This window comes from Brassica napus, chromosome C4, assembly GCF_020379485.1.
Source record: "Brassica napus cultivar Da-Ae chromosome C4, Da-Ae, whole genome shotgun sequence".
Taxonomy (NCBI): Eukaryota; Viridiplantae; Streptophyta; class Magnoliopsida; order Brassicales; family Brassicaceae; genus Brassica; species Brassica napus.
Genome location: NC_063447.1, coordinates 5,180,269 through 5,197,493, shown reverse-complemented (window position 1 = coordinate 5,197,493; position 17,225 = coordinate 5,180,269). Strand labels below are relative to the sequence as shown.

General features: G+C 36.6%; 5 protein-coding genes across 5 annotated transcripts; 3 read left to right on the top strand and 2 right to left on the bottom strand.

Annotated features, from left to right (window-relative positions):
* Window positions 1-380: 380 nt before the first annotated feature.
* On the top strand, window positions 381-4,346 carry LOC106450941 (beta-amylase 7). The gene is made up of 11 exons (XM_013892768.3): window positions 381-641; window positions 916-1,440; window positions 1,511-1,753; window positions 1,828-1,905; window positions 1,986-2,189; window positions 2,272-2,466; window positions 2,532-2,696; window positions 3,143-3,403; window positions 3,494-3,712; window positions 3,786-4,005; window positions 4,097-4,346. The coding sequence occupies exons 2-11, from the start codon at window positions 1,042-1,044 to the stop codon at window positions 4,129-4,131; spliced, it is 2,019 nt and encodes a 672-aa protein (XP_013748222.2). The 5' UTR covers window positions 381-641; window positions 916-1,041; the 3' UTR covers window positions 4,132-4,346.
* Window positions 4,347-4,535: 189 nt separating this feature from the next.
* Window positions 4,536-5,391, top strand: LOC106454625. The gene is made up of 3 exons (XM_013896735.3): window positions 4,536-4,814; window positions 4,895-4,956; window positions 5,089-5,391. The coding sequence occupies exons 1-3, from the start codon at window positions 4,757-4,759 to the stop codon at window positions 5,206-5,208; spliced, it is 240 nt and encodes a 79-aa protein (XP_013752189.2). The 5' UTR covers window positions 4,536-4,756; the 3' UTR covers window positions 5,209-5,391.
* Window positions 5,392-5,524: 133 nt separating this feature from the next.
* Window positions 5,525-7,956, bottom strand: LOC125585056 (protein O-glucosyltransferase 1). The gene is given in 6 exon segments (XM_048753405.1): window positions 5,525-5,973; window positions 6,056-6,121; window positions 6,124-6,268; window positions 6,357-6,644; window positions 6,760-7,346; window positions 7,649-7,956. Coding segments are annotated over 6 exon segments (1,593 nt in total). The 5' UTR covers window positions 7,781-7,956; the 3' UTR covers window positions 5,525-5,598.
* A 223-nt stretch (window positions 7,957-8,179) lies between these two features.
* LOC106454607 (O-glucosyltransferase rumi homolog) lies at window positions 8,180-10,760 on the bottom strand. The gene is made up of 6 exons (XM_013896722.3): window positions 10,084-10,760; window positions 9,460-9,989; window positions 9,190-9,382; window positions 9,042-9,106; window positions 8,756-8,966; window positions 8,180-8,679 (listed from the first exon to the last, which is right to left on the bottom strand). The coding sequence occupies exons 1-6, from the start codon at window positions 10,252-10,254 to the stop codon at window positions 8,314-8,316; spliced, it is 1,536 nt and encodes a 511-aa protein (XP_013752176.2). The 5' UTR covers window positions 10,255-10,760; the 3' UTR covers window positions 8,180-8,313.
* Window positions 10,761-14,381: 3,621 nt separating this feature from the next.
* Window positions 14,382-16,451, top strand: LOC106450942 (remorin). Its single transcript, XM_013892769.3, has 4 exons — window positions 14,382-14,700; window positions 15,694-15,738; window positions 15,825-15,912; window positions 15,993-16,451. Exons 1-4 carry the CDS (start codon window positions 14,532-14,534, stop codon window positions 16,267-16,269), a joined length of 579 nt encoding a protein of 192 aa, XP_013748223.1. The 5' UTR covers window positions 14,382-14,531; the 3' UTR covers window positions 16,270-16,451.
* The last annotated feature ends 774 nt before the right edge of the window (window positions 16,452-17,225 follow it).

Below are 17,225 nucleotides of genomic sequence, written 5' to 3'. Positions count from 1 at the left end.
AACATTTTTTAGTGACACTTGTAAACTTTAATGCAGGTTTTTTTCTAACTATTGAACGTTTTTATTGTTTGGTCAAAGAGTATTCAACGTAAACCCACGGGACGAAAGAGAGGTTTTTAAGCCATGTTGTGTTGTTGTGTCAAAGTCGTTTTCCTTTGCTTTCTTAAAACGGGATGCATTTCACGTCAAACATGATAAAACAGCGCGTAGTTTATCGATACTGTGTGAAAACTACAATACTAGACTATCACATCACGAGAACTGTGACCGGGTCAGGCAAGTCACGTGACTGAACCAGGAGAGCCTTCTGTGCCGCAGAAGAGCATCGAAATCTCGTGACGGTGGTGTCGGCACGTGCCTCCCCCCTTCACACGATTAATGAGCCCCCCCGTCTCTCCTCTCTTCCACACCCTCACACACACACACACACACACACACACACACGCCTAGTTCGTGCCAAGCCTTAGGCTTCACACACACCTCCTTTCTCCCAGACACGCTCGAGTCGCTCCACACGCGTGAAACCTCGTCTTTTCCAATTTCACGCCTCACGCTCCTCCACGCGCCTTCCCGGATCCGCCCTTTTTCACCCCGCCGGCGAGATCCACCGTCTTCTTATCCTCTCCCGTGAACACCAACAGGTCCGTAAAATTGTCGATCGGCTCCTAAAGTTAGAGTCTTTTTTAGTATTAGCCATCGATTTTCCCAGAAAGACCGAGACTTTCCTCGCATTCGGACCATTTTCGAGAGAATTGAGCTAGAAACTTACTCTCTTAGGACAGATGTTGTGCTTATGTCTGAAAATTGAAATTTCCCATGAACAGAACACTAAAACTCTGTTTTTTTTTTTTTGTTTTTTTTCCTCACAAAGTTTTCGACTTTATGAAAATGCTGATATTAATTTTTGTCTTGTAGGCTTTGTGATGAGTTTAGGAACACTTTGCTGATTCATCGTCCAGTAGGCATACGTACACGTGGAGTATTCAAAAGATCGAAACTTTACACCAATAGACCATTCTTGAGGAGCAAGGCTTTTAAGTTATGGTAACAGATATGCAGAAGTTGCTTGGAACCAGCGAAGAGGATGAAGAAGAAGAAGAGATGGATGCGGACGTGAAGGAGGAAGATGACGGAAACAGAGGAGCACACGCGGCTTCAGGGAGTAGTAACGACGAGTTTATGTTTCAGCAGACAATGCAAGACCAAGTCGACACTCCTGGGGGAAGCCGCAGGAGCAGACCGGTTGAAGAGAAGGAAAGGACTAAGCTGAGAGAGAGGCATCGGAGAGCTATAACCGCAAGGATCCTAGGCGGGTTAAGAAGGCATGGGAACTATAATCTTAGAGTGAGAGCTGATATCAACGATGTTATCGCCGCTTTGGCGAGAGAAGCTGGGTGGGTTGTTCTCCCTGATGGAACTACTTTCCCATCCAAGTCTCAGGTCAGTGATGTTTAGTAATGTTTGTAATCCATTTGCAAGCAGATGCTAAATCGTTTTTCGTTGTGTTTAGGGGACAAAGCCTCCTGCGGTTGTTGCTGGTTCATCAGCTTCACATCAATCTTCACCTCCTGCACTTAGAGGAGGTTCGTTATCTGGGCATAGAAGTCCAACGGAGCTCAACACGTGCCGTATGAAAGGTGTTTTCGCACCTACTCCATCGCCGTATGATGTACAATCTTCAGAACTGGTTGGCAGTTTAAACAAGGCTGATGGGCTTATTGGTTGTTCGGTCGATGTTATCAACTCTAAACAGGTAAAACACACTGCGCTATTACATAGAAAATAGAAACTTGAACTCTGATGACTCTCTTTGTTTGTGTTTGGTAGATTCTTGAGATCCCTCCAAATATGACAGAGCAGGACTTCTCTGGTACACCTTATGTTCCGGTTTATGTTATGTTACCAGTAAGCAACTTTGAATCTTTATCCTTTACTTATCCTGAACTTTCTCCTTACTGATTAAATCTCCTTCTCCACGTCAACAGCTAGGGGTTATCAACATGAAGTGTGAACTGGCTGATAGAGACGGACTGCTAAAGCACTTGAGGATATTGAAGTCAATCCAGGTAGATGGAGTTAAAGTGGATTGCTGGTGGGGGATAGCTGAGTGTCATTCACCTCAGGAATATAACTGGAATGGTTATAGGCAGCTTTTTCAGATAGTCCGTGATCTTAATCTTAAGATACAGGTCTCTGTCTTTATGTCTTTATGTCTGCTTGTTGTTGCGTTATTGTATCAGCATCTCACTTTCTTTCTTTCCTTCTTGTTAGGTTCTGATGTCCTTTCATGAATGTGGAGGTAATGTTGGTGATGATGTCTGCATTCCACTTCCTCATTGGGTGGCAGAGATAGGGAGAACCAATCCTGACATTTATTTCACTGATAGAGAGGGTAGACGAAACCCTGAGTGTCTTTCTTGGGGTATAGACAAGGAACGTGTTCTAAGAGGCAGAACTGCACTTGAGGTATACTTTTGTCTCTATCTGTCAGTGGATTCTTGAACACCTAATGACTTTCTACATGCTTTTAGGTGTACTTTGATTACATGAGAAGTTTCCGGATAGAACTTGCCGAGTTCGTAGAGGATGGTGTCATATCTATGGTTGAAATTGGACTAGGCCCTTGTGGAGAGCTACGGTATCCTTCTTGTCCCATAAAGCATGGGTGGCGTTATCCAGGTGTTGGAGAGTTTCAGGTATCTTTCCTTTCATCAGTTTTAAACAATCTTCAAGAAATCGTTAGGCGGTAACTAGGCACATAAAGAGGACTAACAATTAGGCGGATTATTCGAGGCCTAGTAGTTAACAAATTATTGATTTATTTTATTTATATTCTACACTATATAATTTTAGATTTAATTATAAAATTATTTTGATAAATTATCAAAATTATATATACAAAACAAAACAAAAAAATTAGACAAATTTGTGGATTATATTAACACTATTACTTAATTGAACACATTTAGATCGATTTAAACCGATTTGACTCGTATAAATCAGATTCTAAGAAAATTGTTTTGTTTATGACCGATTTGCCGCCTAGGCCGGTTTTTAGGACTAAATATTCTTGAGACAGCCAAGCCTCACAGCTAGCTTACTTCCACTTCAACGTAATGTTCATTCCATTGCACTGGTACAGTGTTATGACAAGTATCTCCTGAAGAGCGTGAGGAAAGCAGCAGAATCAAGAGGGCATCCGTTTTGGGCTCGAGGCCCAGAGAACGCCGGCTCCTACAACTCCCAACCGCAGGGAACCGGTTTCTTCTGCGATGGAGGTGACTACGATGGACTCTACGGGAGATTCTTTCTAAAATGGTATTCACAGTTTTTGATAGACCACGCTGACAAAGTCCTCTCCCTCGCTAAACTAGTCTTTGACACTAGCTGCATCGCCGCCAAGGTGAATTTATTGATTTATACTTTGTCTAAATCCCATTTTAAGACTCTTTTTTTTTTTATTTTAATCATAATTGAGTTTTGTAAAACACAGCTCCCAGATGTTCACTGGTGGTACAGAACAGCAAGCCACGCAGCTGAGCTAACCGCTGGGTTCTACAACCCGAGCAACCGAGATGGTTACACTGAGATTGCGTCTACGCTGAAGAAGCATGGCGCCGCTTTAAGTTTTGTGTCTGGAGAAGTGCAAGTTCTGAACCGTCCTGATGATTTCTCAGCAGCATTAGGAGAGCCTGAGGCAGTTGCTTGGCAGGTAAAGAATAAGAAAAAAAAAATCTGTTTTAAGCTTTTGTTTCCATCTCTTGACACCTCTTATATATTTGCAGGTGTTAAACGCTGCGTGGGATACGGATACGCCGATAGCTAGAGAGAACTCGCTTCCTTGCCATGATAGAGTTGGGTTTAACAAAATGTTGGAGAGTGTCAAGTTTCCAAACGATCCAGATAGAAGGCATTTGTCATCGTTTGCATACAGTAGGCTCGTTCCTGCTCTTATGGAAGGACATAACCTTGTTGAGTTCGATCGGTTTGTTAAAAAACTTCATGGTAAGTTAAAGATAAATCACATTCCCATCACCCATCATTATTGTTTCAAGTCTCTGAAAAATTGTAATCTCTCTCTCTGTCTCTGCTACAGGGGAAGCTGTAATGGATCATCATCAACAGGTGTAGAGTTTAGTTTGTCTCATAATAAAAAAAAAAAAAGATGAGCTAAGATTATCTACTGTCAATGTTGTTAATTCTAGTAGTTTAGCATATTTCTTGTAAATTTTATTTATTAAAAAATTAAGAGAAAGATACATTACTAAAAAGCTTCATGTGGCTTTGGCTATATCATCTGATCTTTGTTAGCCATAGTACTTATTAATACATATTTGTTACTTCCATATTTTGAGATTTATTATCATTGCTCGATGGAGTTAATAATGGACTGACATTCAGACACATGCAAAATTTGCAGAAGTGGAAGAAGGTCGTTGGAACAGTTATGCCTCGTGCGAAAGGCTAAACGACAGCGTTCTTGACTTCTCAGCTTTTGAAGGATTAGTGGGCTTATATGTTGAGGCTTATGCGCTTTGTTTTAGTTTAGTGGGCTCATTTTGTAACTTATGTGCTTTGTTATAGTTTAATGGGCCTATGTTGTATACGTTAATATATCAAAGCCCATAAAGTTCCGTACTCTCCTCCCATCATCGTGTAGTTGTCTCGCTCTTGTTTAAATCTCTAGGGTTTTATATAGAAGGCGCCTCTGGTTCGAGCCTGAGAAGCAGAGGTTTGATTGGAAGTAAGAGAAAGAATGTCGAAGAAGAATAACTTAGCCAAGAGAAAGAAGCAACACGAGTACAATCTCCAAAGTACGTTTCTTTTTGATCAATCTATCAGTACAAATACGCATGTGTCTATCTACGTTCTCAACTAAATTTCCGATTTGCAGAGGAGAAAGAACTACAGGATAAGAAAATTAAGAAGCTTCAGGCCAACAAGAACAAGATGAAAGTAAAACACCTTTTTCTCTGTCTCTTTATCGCTTATTATGTCCAATTTTTAGTTCATATATGTTTTGAAATCTTGTCTGAAGCTTAGAGTTAGCTTATGGTATCTGTTGTTGGTTGATTTTGGTGTGAAAAGGTTGATGGTAGTGGTAAGAAGAAGAAAGGTGGATTCTCAGTTGGCAAGAAGAAGTTGAAGACTAAGTTGACTCCTGCTGCTAAAGCTAAAGCTGCTCAAGCTATGGAGCTAGACAATTGAGAATAAATATGTTTTGTTTTCACTTGTATGTAAACTTTTCTTCATTTTTTTATCTTTGTCAATTCATTTTGAAGAAATCAGTTTAAAGCTATCCTCTGTTTTTTTTATTCTTCTTGTAGGTTTAGAACTTCTATGTATGACTTTAATTGTTTCTAATGTTCAAATTCAGCATTGCATTATAAACACTGTCATATATTACATGGTACATTAACGTTGGATTCCTGATGTGGAAAAGAATCTCAAAGGCTTTGAGAGGTTACATTTTATCACATCAATGGGTCGTTATTGTAATGTTTTGACAATTAACTTGTTATTTTTTTTTTTTTTTGTATAATACATACTCAATTAAGTAGTACTGATTAGGGGAAAGTGTATGTGTATATACAAAACTCAGTGTTGAAGAGACTTCTTTTGTTCCTCCCAGTACTCATTAGTCCACTTCTCCACTTCTTTCTCAACACTTTTTTTTTTCTTTTCTAAAAACTTCTTGAGCTCATCTTCTTCAAAAGGTGGAGGCATCTCACAAGAGCCCTTACTGCTCGGAGACATAATCAATGAGTCGTCCATATATTGTCTCATTCGACCTCCCTTAACTGGACACGCCATTGTCTCTGGACACACTTCCTTAGCTCCTTCAGGCACTTCTACATTCATCTTCATCAACTTCCCATAGCTTTGCAATATATGAAACATATAATCATACACATGTTTCATTTGTAGATTCTTAAGTACATATCCACTTCCATTTCTCCCTATAGTTTTTGCCTGTAAAATAAGTGAAGATCATATAACACCCATAATCAGTTTCAAAAAATGACTTGACTGGTTTATGTTATATTGTTACTACCTTTTTGGTATTGTTGTTGCCCCATTGGACGGCAAAGATGATGTCATTGCATTTTTTATGAAGTCTAAAATAGGCCAATAATGTTCCATGGGAACTAAACTTCTAGTGATGAAGTCAAAGTAAAAAGGTTTTATGAGAAGTGACATACTGTCACAAGCTAATATATACTTCTCGCTCACTGACCAAGCCCTTCCTTCTATATAAATCTTGTACCTTATATTAAATCACGATCTATATTAAATTTTGATTAATCAAATTTTAACTCACGAAGAACTTAGTAATTAAAAATATTAATAAAAACCTGTGGGTGCATTGATCTGCTAGATTTGAAGTCCTAAATCCAATTCTGCAAAAACATGTTCATTCCATTCATCATCATAGAACAAATGCTAACCCATTATATATATATACCTGATGAATGAGATGAATCATGGGATCATGATATCTCATGAGGTCTCTTCTAATCCTAGCAACTCCAGGATTCCCTTTCCAATATGCATAAGGTTTTCTCTCTTTCCATTTCACCTTCTTTATCCCTTCACTTATCGCCTTCGAAAGTTTGTTCCACTCCTTTATGTTAATCTCCGGCCTAACCATAATTAGTGGCGTGATAAATCTTACCAAACAAAAAAAAGACTAATCCTATCATAATCAATGGCTATGTATGTGAGTTGTATATAAAGAGAAGTGGATAAATTGTTTACCACCCCCAGAAGCTCCAATCAGGGAAGACGATGTTAAAAGCACCGTCATGGCCACAGTAATGGAAGACTGGAGGAGGTGGCCACGTTACATTGACTCCTCGTCTTGGCCTATAGTCTCTTCTCCATATTTGAAGAAGGTCATGGCACTGGAAGAGAAGCTCAAGATCAGGGACTTGACCAGGATACATCCTTAGAAGCTGCAAGATTCCCCATATTGTGATGAAAACATCTCTTGTCTGGAACGATCTCATGTTTCGATGCACATACACTCTTCCACCTTTTATGATTAGTCTGAAGTGAGCTTTATCACGAGCTCTTTCTAGCGTCTCTCTAGTGATTCCTGTCTCACGCCATGGTTCAAGATCCTTGTGGATCCACCTGAAGTAATCTGGACAAGTTTCTGGATCGTCTTTAGGGTTCCATTTCTCCGGGTAGCTTGCAGGACACGTCTGTGTTGTTATGTTCTTGTCTAGAGTGCATTGCAATGTGAAGTTGAATGGTATAGTAAGTGTTTTCTTGGGAATAGTGAAGAAAGTGTTTCTTGTGAATATTGGTGTCAATTTGATTCTACCTCCAGCCAATAACAACTATAAAAGAAAATAATATATTTTCAAAAAGAGCTATTTGATATATACTATAACGCTTAGGTTGTCATAATATGCAAGTACCAAATCTTTTTTTTTGCTAACCGAGTATCCTGGCCCCACCGAGGTGGTCCAGACTAGAGACCGAAGTGAGCATGGACGCTTCCAGGGCGTCACCATGTGGCTCACCGTGTAACGGTCTTCGGTCTCGGATGCTGCAGCCCACATGTAAATTTCGCAGTGGCCAAGGCTCAAACCCAGAGGCGGGCACTCCAGCTGGAGCTCCTATACCACTAAAGAAGTACCAAATCCATCCAGCCTACAGAAACTCCATGGAGGATGATGAAGAAGACGATGCTGAAGATAGTTGTCGTGATACATGACTTGGTTACTTTAGAACTTAAACTCGAGATAAAGTTTTTATGTTGAGGATTCATAGATATTATATGTTTAATTCATCCAAGATAATAAAGCAAACTCTAAAAAGAGCAAGATATGTATTAAGACATCACTTGTTGGTATGAAAAGGAGTGTGAACAATGATTTCTTTTAATTATGATTTTCACATCATTATTTATGACAGAAGCTTTTTTCTTATAAGTAATCGATTTTACAAGAAGCTACGATTGTGCATACTTGACTTGGATGGATTTTAAGCTGCAAATTTGCAAATTATGTCATTTAATAAAAAAAATACATGTCATTAGTTTTTTTTTAATATACATGCAAGTTGACACGTTATGTTTATACAATTACTATTTTAAGAGCATTACTGAATTGAGGTACATAAATTGATGGAACCATTCAAACTAAAACATGGTCCAATCTTTATATCGTGGTAAAACTCATTAATTACTGAATTTCATTTTAACAGATTTAATATATTGGTAGGTAAAAATTACTCGTTTCTTTTGCTAATTTTAATATGAACACAACAAATCAGTATCTTGTAAAACAAGAGCCTCGTTGGTCAATGCTTGGCATTTGTCAAATTACGATAGTATTGATCTTCCCAAACCTCAACTTGGCGAGTCAAATTAGCTTTCCTCTCAAGAACTTCTTTTAACTCCAGAGTGCTATAAGGAAGAGGCATTTCACAAGGAGACACTTCACTAGGAGACATCACCATCGACTCCGCCATGAAATCTCTCCACCGTCCCTTCGCTGGACATCCCATACTATCCGTTGTAATCTCCTTTGCTCCCAAAGGAATCTCCGGCTTAAACTTCAAAAGCTTGGCATACTCGTTCATCAAATGGAACATGTAATCATACACATATTCCATGTTCACCTCCTCTCTTATATATCTACTCCCTTCTTCCCCTATCTTACGTGCCTGTCAATTAAACACCAAAATCAGTGGGTTAACTTGTCACAAAACAAAACTTCCGGGTTCTAATAAAATTACAAACCTGGTCTAAATGAGTATTCCCCCAATGTACAGCGTGTTTGAGGGATCTACACTTACCAAGGTCTCTGATTGGCCAATAATGTTGTAATGGTACCATTCCTCGTATAAGAAAATCATAGTACGTTGGTCTCACATATAATGTCATTGAGTCACATGCCATTATATACTTCTCACTCACTGACCATGCCCATCCTTCTATATAAATCTTGTACCTATTCCAAAAATAATATGAAAATTATATATATATATTCCCAAAAGCAAATAAACAAATGACTAAAAAGTTTAACCTGTGAGTGTATTGGTTCTCTAGGTTTGAGTTCTTGAAGCCTTCTTTGAATTCTGTAGCCCAATCCTTTAAAATGATTAAAAATGTATTATTGATGTAGATTTGAAAATGTTTTATATGGAAAAAGGGAGATTTTGAATAGACCAGACATTGATGTAGAGACGAGTGTTCCAATCTCCTTGGTCTGAGACATTGCATCTAAGAAGGTCTCTCCTCGTGCGGGCCACGTTAGGATTTCCTCTCCAGTAAGCGTACGGCACGCGGTCTTCCCATTGCGTCATCTTGTTCCCTTCTTCTATCGCCACCAGCGATTTAGCCCAAGGCTTGATATTAAGCTCAGCCCTGGCCCAATAACAGTAAAAGCCCAGTTAGTTAAACAAGCCCAATTAAACAACGAGTTATTATTATTCTGATTTTACCAGCCCCAGAAGGACCAATCAGGGAAGACGATGTCCAAGTTGGCGTCATTAGAGCAATAACGGAACACTGGAGGTGGGGCCGGGTGTTGTTGACCTCTATAGTCACTTGATCGGACGGTTGGTCTATCATCTGCGTCGAACAAGAGCTCCAGATCCGGTAATCTCCCTGGGTACCACTGTAGTAACTGTACGATGCCCCACAGAGTAAAAGTATCTCGTGTCTCGATCGCTCTTCTATACTTCTTAACGTACACTCTCCCGTCTATGATTATAACCCTGAAATGGGCCTTTCTCCGTGCTTTTTCGAGCATCCCTCTCGTTACGCCTGTCTCTCTCCACGGCCGTAGATCCTCGTGGATCCAACGGAAATAAGAAGGACACGTGGATGGTCGTGAATGGCTGTTTCTGAGTTCGAAAACTGGCTGTGTTTGGTTTTGTACGACGCCGCATTGGCGCGGGAATCTGTGGAGCGTTTTGATTGGTGGTTTAATGATTGTTGTTGTTACTTGCTTCAGACCTGCAAGTGTTGTCTGAAGAGGAACACAGAGAGATCATGATTATACTATATAACACGCTCAAGATCACTGAAAATGTTTAAGGTGCTTTTAGATTTTTGACACTCACGAAATCGAAACAACCCAAGAATCTTAAGAGACCAGAAGATATGAAGATAGAAAAGACTAGGAGCAGAGTAGCTTTTGCGATGCGTTTTCCTTGATACGATACCGTTTTAATAAAGACGTGATTCGTTTGAGTATCGCTGTTATTCCTCTTAGTGCTTTTCCGTTGAACCATGACTCGTATCTACCTTCCTCTGCTCAGCTTATATGCGCACGAACATTCAACACAAGAGAAGAAAACGAGAACCTTAGCTGGAGAAGCGATGGGAGACCACCAAAGCTTTCGTTTTGACTTTTGATCTGTGCTTTTCCACGAGGATTTGTGTACCAACCCGCCCCGTGGGACCCAGGCTCACAGCGCTGCAGCGCACCGACCCCAACCCCTCCATTATGGGAACTACCTGCCCCATAATTAGGTTGTTGGTGAGATTCGAACCCCCGACCTCACCCTTTAACAGCCTTCCCACAAGACAAGCTGTCACCAATTGATCTGCAGATCAATTGGTGACAGCTTTTATGTAACAACCCGCCCCGTGGGACCCAGGCTCACAGCGCTGCAGCGCACCGACCCCAACCCCTCCGTTATGGGAACTACCTGCCCCATAATTAGGTTGTTGGTGAGATTCGAACCCCCGACCTCACCCTTTAACAGCCTTCCCACAAGACAAGCTGTCACCAATTGATCAGATCAATTGGTGACAGCTTGTCTTGTGGGAAGGCTGTTAAAGGGTGAGGTCGGGGGTTCGAATCTCACCAACAACCTAATTATGGGGCAGGTAGTTCCCATAACGGAGGGGTTGGGGTCGGTGCGCTGCAGCGCTGTGAGCCTGGGTCCCACGGGACGGGTTGTTACAATTTGAATCTTGTTTCACGTTTTGTTCAACACCAGTCACAGCTTTTTGTGTTAATGAAGTTCGTTACTTATGGTGTATGTTTTCTGAATATTAAAAACATAATATTTAGTAGGAGAAATTGGTTATGTGAACCTATCATATGAAGACAATGACATATGATATCAATTTATTTCCCAAATAATCCTCTCTTGTAATCGTTGAGTTTATATGAAAATCTTAAATGTGTGTTACTAAAAAATAAAAGGAACATTACGGATTCAATTAGTTAAAACCCTATTTGAGAAAGTTTATTATTAATGCTTTATGTCATAGAAAACGAATCCGAAAACGTTAGCCATACAGTGACATGACAGTCCATATTCGACCACTCATGATACAGAGTAATAATGGTTAAATAACTCCATGTTGTATATATGCTCTATACTAATTTTAAGGATCTGATTGGATCCGTAATTTGCTTCGATTCGATCCAAAAAATCCTGATATCCATAAAGTTTCAAAGCAAAACAAATACTAAAAATCAATATCCATTAAAAACGAAACAAATCACAAATACTAAAATTTTAAGAACCGGATATCCGCTCCGCTCCTACAACTATATAAATACATATATATATTGATTAAATGTATGAGTTTATATAATTGTTATTTTAACGTATGACTTAATAAATTTTATTCACATTATTACTTATAAAAATATTATAAAAAATTATGATATCTATAACTTTTTTTTTTAAGTTTGTCTTTCTTATAACAAATTTTAAATTTTACAAACATATAATTTAACGGCTTCTTTTATTTTTTATTTTATATACCATGTAAAAATATTTTAAAGACCAAATTTGTCTCGATTTTTTCTAGGTCATTTGTATTAACTAAAACGAAAGATATATTTGTACGTATCAGCAAATATCTACATATTTTCCGAATATCCGTATTTTTCGGAGCAAAACAAATCGAAAATTTTGATATCTGTAACATACGAACCAAATCATAAATATTTCCAAAAACTATCCGTGCCTAGCCCTAACTAATTTTACACTTATACATCTTCCCCTGGCTGTTCAAATATATGTTGAGATTGAGAACCCTCAAATAGTTAAATGACGTTAATCTTATGCTATATATTGTACTAGGATAAGACATACGCCTTGCGCAGGGTGAGTTTATTTGTATATATTATCGATAGTTTCTTTTATATATTTGATCATTTTATTTATATATATAAAATATTTTTTGTTGTTATTATATAATTTCTTTTCGATGGATCGGATCAATTTTTATTAAAAATAATGGAACAAAACTATAATTAACACATCATAGGTTGATCGGATTGGACATTAAACAAATTATGACATAAAAACCTTATTTTTTCTATCAAACACATTCTTTAAAAAAATGAACAGTATTGTTTTCACAGTTGAATTATTTTGACTTTTATCTTCCATATGGTTTTGAAAGCTTTCAAATCAACCATCAAATTGATACATGTCATTTTAATGTTTTTAGTCGTATACTTAAGGAAAACTTACATTTTTGTAATTTAAATTCGTTTTAAAAAAATTTAAAATATAACATATAAGAAAAAATCTAACATATAAGAAAAATATAACATATAAGGTGTCCTCATTTTTGTATTTTAAAGTCGTTTAAAAAAATAACATATAAGGTTTTTCCTTTTTTTAATTCAAAGTCATTTTAAAAAAAATTTAAATATAACATATAAGAAAAAATCTAATTTTTTAATTATATGGTTAATGTGATTGTTTATTTTTTTAATAATATAAAATTAAAAAAAAGGAGAAAGATGCAAAAATTGTTATCAAATCTTTATTATTCATAATCATTAATTGTCATATATATGTAAATCATATTAGGTAATTTCGTAGCGTTATTTTAGGGAAAGAATACACACTTCTTATATTTTAGGTTAATATAATTTTCTCTAGTGGACATTGAACAAATTATGACATAAAAACCTTATTTTTTCCCTCGAACACATTCTTGAAAAAGTGAACAGTATTGTTTTGACAGTTGAATTATTTTGACTTTTATCTTACATATGGTTTTAAAAGCTTTCAAATCAACCATCGAACTGATACATGTCATTTTAATGTTTTAATCGTATACTTAAGGAAAACTTACATTTTTGTAATTTAAAGTCGTTTTAAAAAAATCAAAATATAGCATATAAGAAAAAATATAACATATAAGAAAAATATAACATATAAGGTGTCCTCATTTTTGTATTTTAAAGTCGTTTTAAAAAAATATATAACATATAAGGTTTCCTCATTTTTGTAATTTAAAGTCATTTTAAAAAATTCAAAATATAACATATAATAAAAAATTTTGATTTTTTCTTATATGTTATATTTTGAATTTGTTTAAAATGACTTTAAATTACAAAAATGAGGAAACCTTATATATTATATAAGGTTAATGTGATTGTTTATTTTTTTAATGGTTAATGTGATTGTTTATTTTTTTTAATAATATAAAACTAAACAAAAATGAAGAAGGATGCAAAAATTGTTATCAAATCTTTATTATTCATAATCATTAATTACCATATATATGTAAATCATATTATGTAATTCCGTAGCTTTTATTTAAGGAAATAATACACACTTCCTATATTTTAGGTTAATATAATGTTCTCTAGTGTTATATAATTATGAAATAATGTGACACCATTAGATTAAACTATACTTTATATTAGATGCTCTAGAATTCTTTGAAATGAAATTTAGAAGGCATTTAGAGTGCCACCTAGGATTTGAGGTTTTTTTTAATTAATGCAAAATTAAGGTTTTAATTTTTAAAATGCTTCTCAATTAATATACAGGGGATTTACTTATTGCTAAAACAGACTTGCAACCTTCTCTTAAACTTTATGTAATTGGGCTGTTAAAATTCACAAAAGCCCAATAAGGATAAAACGAGGCGTCTGCATCTCATCTCAGCCAGAAAGTCTAAACTAAAACGAGGAAAGTCATAAATAAGGGCCCCCATACATCACATGTCTAAACCGGTTTAACTATTCCTCTGTAACCGTCTCTAGCGTGTCCACTTGGTGAAGCTCCATGTCTACCTTCTGGTCCACCAGACTATTTTCACTGAACCAATAAATATTGATTTTAATACATTCTATCCAGATAATTGAATATACATAAATCAATTCAGGTTCAGATTGTATTTCCAACTTTTCGAAAAAGTTACTAGTAGCTAAGATAATATCGGTTTAAGATAATATGAGCAAAAACAGTGACATGATTCTACTGAGTTACGTGGCAAATCATTGAACTACTTTACCTGTCGGCAGTGAAGTGTTTAATCACATGCATTGCATCCAATGGGTAAGAGAGCGTTACAGCCGTAAGATCACATGGTACCAAGATCCAACGGCTAAGTAAAACAACTGTCTCCCACATATTAAACGCGGGGAGTACGCTCCACCACATAAAAGCCTCTTCTTCCTTGTTGGCTAAAGTCTCTCAGAATTTTATTTGTTTTGTTTTATTTTCTGTTTTGTTTTGTGAAGGAGAAGAAAGAAACCATTTGTTGGCAGCTCTTGTTCTTCTTCGGCTGAGAGGCAATGGCGGAGGAGCAAAAAACGACTAAAGTCGACGTAGAATCTCCAGCGGTTGTAGCTCCGGTGAAGGAACCTACTCCTGTTCCGGTGGAAGCTTCTAAAGACGTGGCAGAGGAGAAGATTCATACTCCACCACCTCCCGACGAGTCCAAAGCTCTTGCCGTCGTCGAAAGTAAGCTTCCATGTTTTCACACGTGCTTTGTGTGTTATGAACCTTATGATAATTCTCTACTTATGAAGATTGATTCATGTTTTCGATTATTAAGGGATAGATTTACTCCATAATATCACAAACTAATAATACATGTTGTTTTTCTGACACAAAGAATTACTGGTTTAGGTCTATAACCTCATGCTAATTAAAAAAAAAAAAGCTACAAAATTAGATCTCATAAATTTATATCGCGAGCATCTCAAACTTAAGACTCCATTTTTTTCTCCAAAATGAAGCAAAAGTGAAAATGGAGTAAAATTGCTCCAACTCTACTCCATTTCTGATGAACAAACAAAAAATAGATTATAAATTTCATTATGGAGTGAGATATGAAGTTGGGTTGGATCATTACTTACTCCATATTCACTTTTACTCCATTTTAGAGAAAAAAATAGAGTAGGGATTGAGATGCCTTTACATCTCAAAAAAAACTTCATAGCATTATTTACACCTAGGTAATTAATTTTTTGAAAGAACATAAATCATTATTAATTAGATATGATTGTTTGTTCAAAAAAAAAGAATATGGGAATCATGGCAATTAGTTGTGGACAGCTAGCAATTAAGAAAGTGGTTTACTTTTCTTTAATTTTCATGCATGATTAGTTACTTTAAAGATGCCTAACTCTTGGAAAATAACAATTAAGTATCAACTTTTTTTAACAATTTTAAAATCCAATTCTTTCTTAAAGTATCTACTATCTTTACAAGAGTTCACTGGCCCCAATGGTCAAATCTTTAATTCATTTTTTTAACTAAAAGTTAAATTCTTGAACTCCAATGTGGTGTTCTGCTTTGCTTCTAAAGCAAACCTATTTTTGCAATCGAATTATAATTGATGATCATATACATTAGATTAGCTGTTTATAGTCTTGATTATTTGAAGCGCTATTTTATACGTTTAAGAGTGGTTACGTTAACAATGTGTTATAATAAGTGAGCTTCTTGCAGAACCCATTGAGGAGGCCACACCAAAGAAAGGTTCGGTCGATAGAGGTGAGCTATATAAACATTTTTGTTCTCTTTATGTTTGACTTCTTTCTGGTTACTTAACAGTAAAATGTGTTGTGACTTTTGGACAGATGTGATACTTGCAGACTTGGAAAAGGAGAAGAAGTCATCATTCATCAAAGCATGGGAAGAGAGTGAGAAGTCAAAGGCTGAGAACAAGTAAACTTTCCTTAAAATTTCTCCCAATGATTATACTACTTATGCCAGATAATAATCAGCTTAATGATGAAAATGGACAGGGCACAAAAGAAGATATCTGATGTGCTTGCTTGGGAGAACAGCAAGAAAGCAGCCACTGAAGCTCAACTAAGTAAGATTGAAGAGAAACTAGAGAAGAAGAAAGCAGTGTACGGTGAGAAAATGAAGAACAAAGTGGCTGCGATTCACAAGCAAGCAGAAGAGAAGAGAGCAATGGTCGAAGCTAAAAAAGGAGAAGAGCTTCTCAAAGCTGAAGAAACGGCTGCTAAGCACAGAGCCACTGGTGTAGTACCCAAGGCGACTTGTGGATGTTTCTAAGTCTTTTTATTAAATCTGTTTCTCAGGTCATTCGTTTGTGATAATTCCTCTCTACATTTTTTTTTGTGTGGTTCGGTTACTTTTTATAGTTGGTTTTTGTTTGTTTGCTGTCTTGTTTATATATTGGTGATTGTGTGTAAAAAACAAAACATGTGAAAGATTTTATGGAGTATTTTCTGTAATCGTAAGAAGCAACATCACACAAACACCCTTTTTGGTAAGATCTAATATTCTTCTAGGAGTTACAATAAGTAAATGTGATAAGTTTCGTAGGCTTTCAGCTTAAAACCAATTGGCTATTAGTGGATTGACACAAGTCTCTTATATATTATTCTAGTCCTTTTCATATTTTCGATGCGAAATTTTCTCTCCAATACTCTCCTTCAAAGTAATGGTGCGTATAACTATTAATCTCGCAGAATCTATCATACTCCCTCCGAGATCATGTTTTATTTTCTAGCGATCTTGACGGAACTGAGTCTTTTATGGGCCATCAGCTAATGGGATCATCGAACCACTATCTGGGCCGAATTAATGGGTCAGGGTATTGAACCCACTCTGAAACCATGACTAGTTTATTGGACTTCCAAATTAAAATCAATTGGCAATTAGTTATTGACTCAAATCCCTTATATATTATTCTAGTCCCTTTCATATTTCCGATGTAGGATCTTCTCTCCGATAAAATAGACAGGTTGATATAAACGCATGATATCATCCCTCTGGACTGGTACCATAACCTAAATTTTCAAGTACTTAGAAAGCTCCTTGCTGTCTGAAGAGCTAGCTCTCGGGTTGGTACTAGAACTACGGCTGCATAAGAAACTAAATCAACAAGGTGAACAAAGTAAAGAAAATACAGCAAGAAAGTAGCCTTTTATGAAATGCAAACTAATACAGCAAAGAAGTTTCACTAGAGCATATCTAATCCCTAGCTATTTTCACCTCTATATGCT

Bases quoted from the DNA above. Each gene is read 5' to 3' on its own strand.
- LOC106450941 (XM_013892768.3), top strand. From the start codon at position 1,042: ATGGTAACAGATATGCAGAAGTTGCTTGGAACCAGCGAAGAGGATGAA. The intron at 1,754-1,827 runs GTAAAACACACT...TGTGTTTGGTAG, and splicing joins ATGTTATCAACTCTAAACAG to ATTCTTGAGATCCCTCCAAA. The intron at 2,190-2,271 runs GTCTCTGTCTTT...CCTTCTTGTTAG, and splicing joins ATCTTAATCTTAAGATACAG to GTTCTGATGTCCTTTCATGA.
- LOC106454625 (XM_013896735.3), top strand. From the start codon at position 4,757: ATGTCGAAGAAGAATAACTTAGCCAAGAGAAAGAAGCAACACGAGTAC. The intron at 4,815-4,894 runs GTACGTTTCTTT...TCCGATTTGCAG, and splicing joins ACACGAGTACAATCTCCAAA to AGGAGAAAGAACTACAGGAT. The intron at 4,957-5,088 runs GTAAAACACCTT...TGGTGTGAAAAG, and splicing joins CCAACAAGAACAAGATGAAA to GTTGATGGTAGTGGTAAGAA.
- LOC106454607 (XM_013896722.3), bottom strand. From the start codon at position 10,254: ATGGTTCAACGGAAAAGCACTAAGAGGAATAACAGCGATACTCAAACG. The intron at 9,107-9,189 runs GTCTGGTCTATT...ATCATTTTAAAG, and splicing joins ACACTCGTCTCTACATCAAT to GATTGGGCTACAGAATTCAA. The intron at 8,680-8,755 runs GTTTGTAATTTT...TTTAATTGACAG, and splicing joins GGAATACTCATTTAGACCAG to GCACGTAAGATAGGGGAAGA.
- LOC106450942 (XM_013892769.3), top strand. From the start codon at position 14,532: ATGGCGGAGGAGCAAAAAACGACTAAAGTCGACGTAGAATCTCCAGCG. The intron at 15,739-15,824 runs GTGAGCTATATA...ACTTTTGGACAG, and splicing joins GAAAGGTTCGGTCGATAGAG to ATGTGATACTTGCAGACTTG. The intron at 15,913-15,992 runs GTAAACTTTCCT...GAAAATGGACAG, and splicing joins AAGTCAAAGGCTGAGAACAA to GGCACAAAAGAAGATATCTG.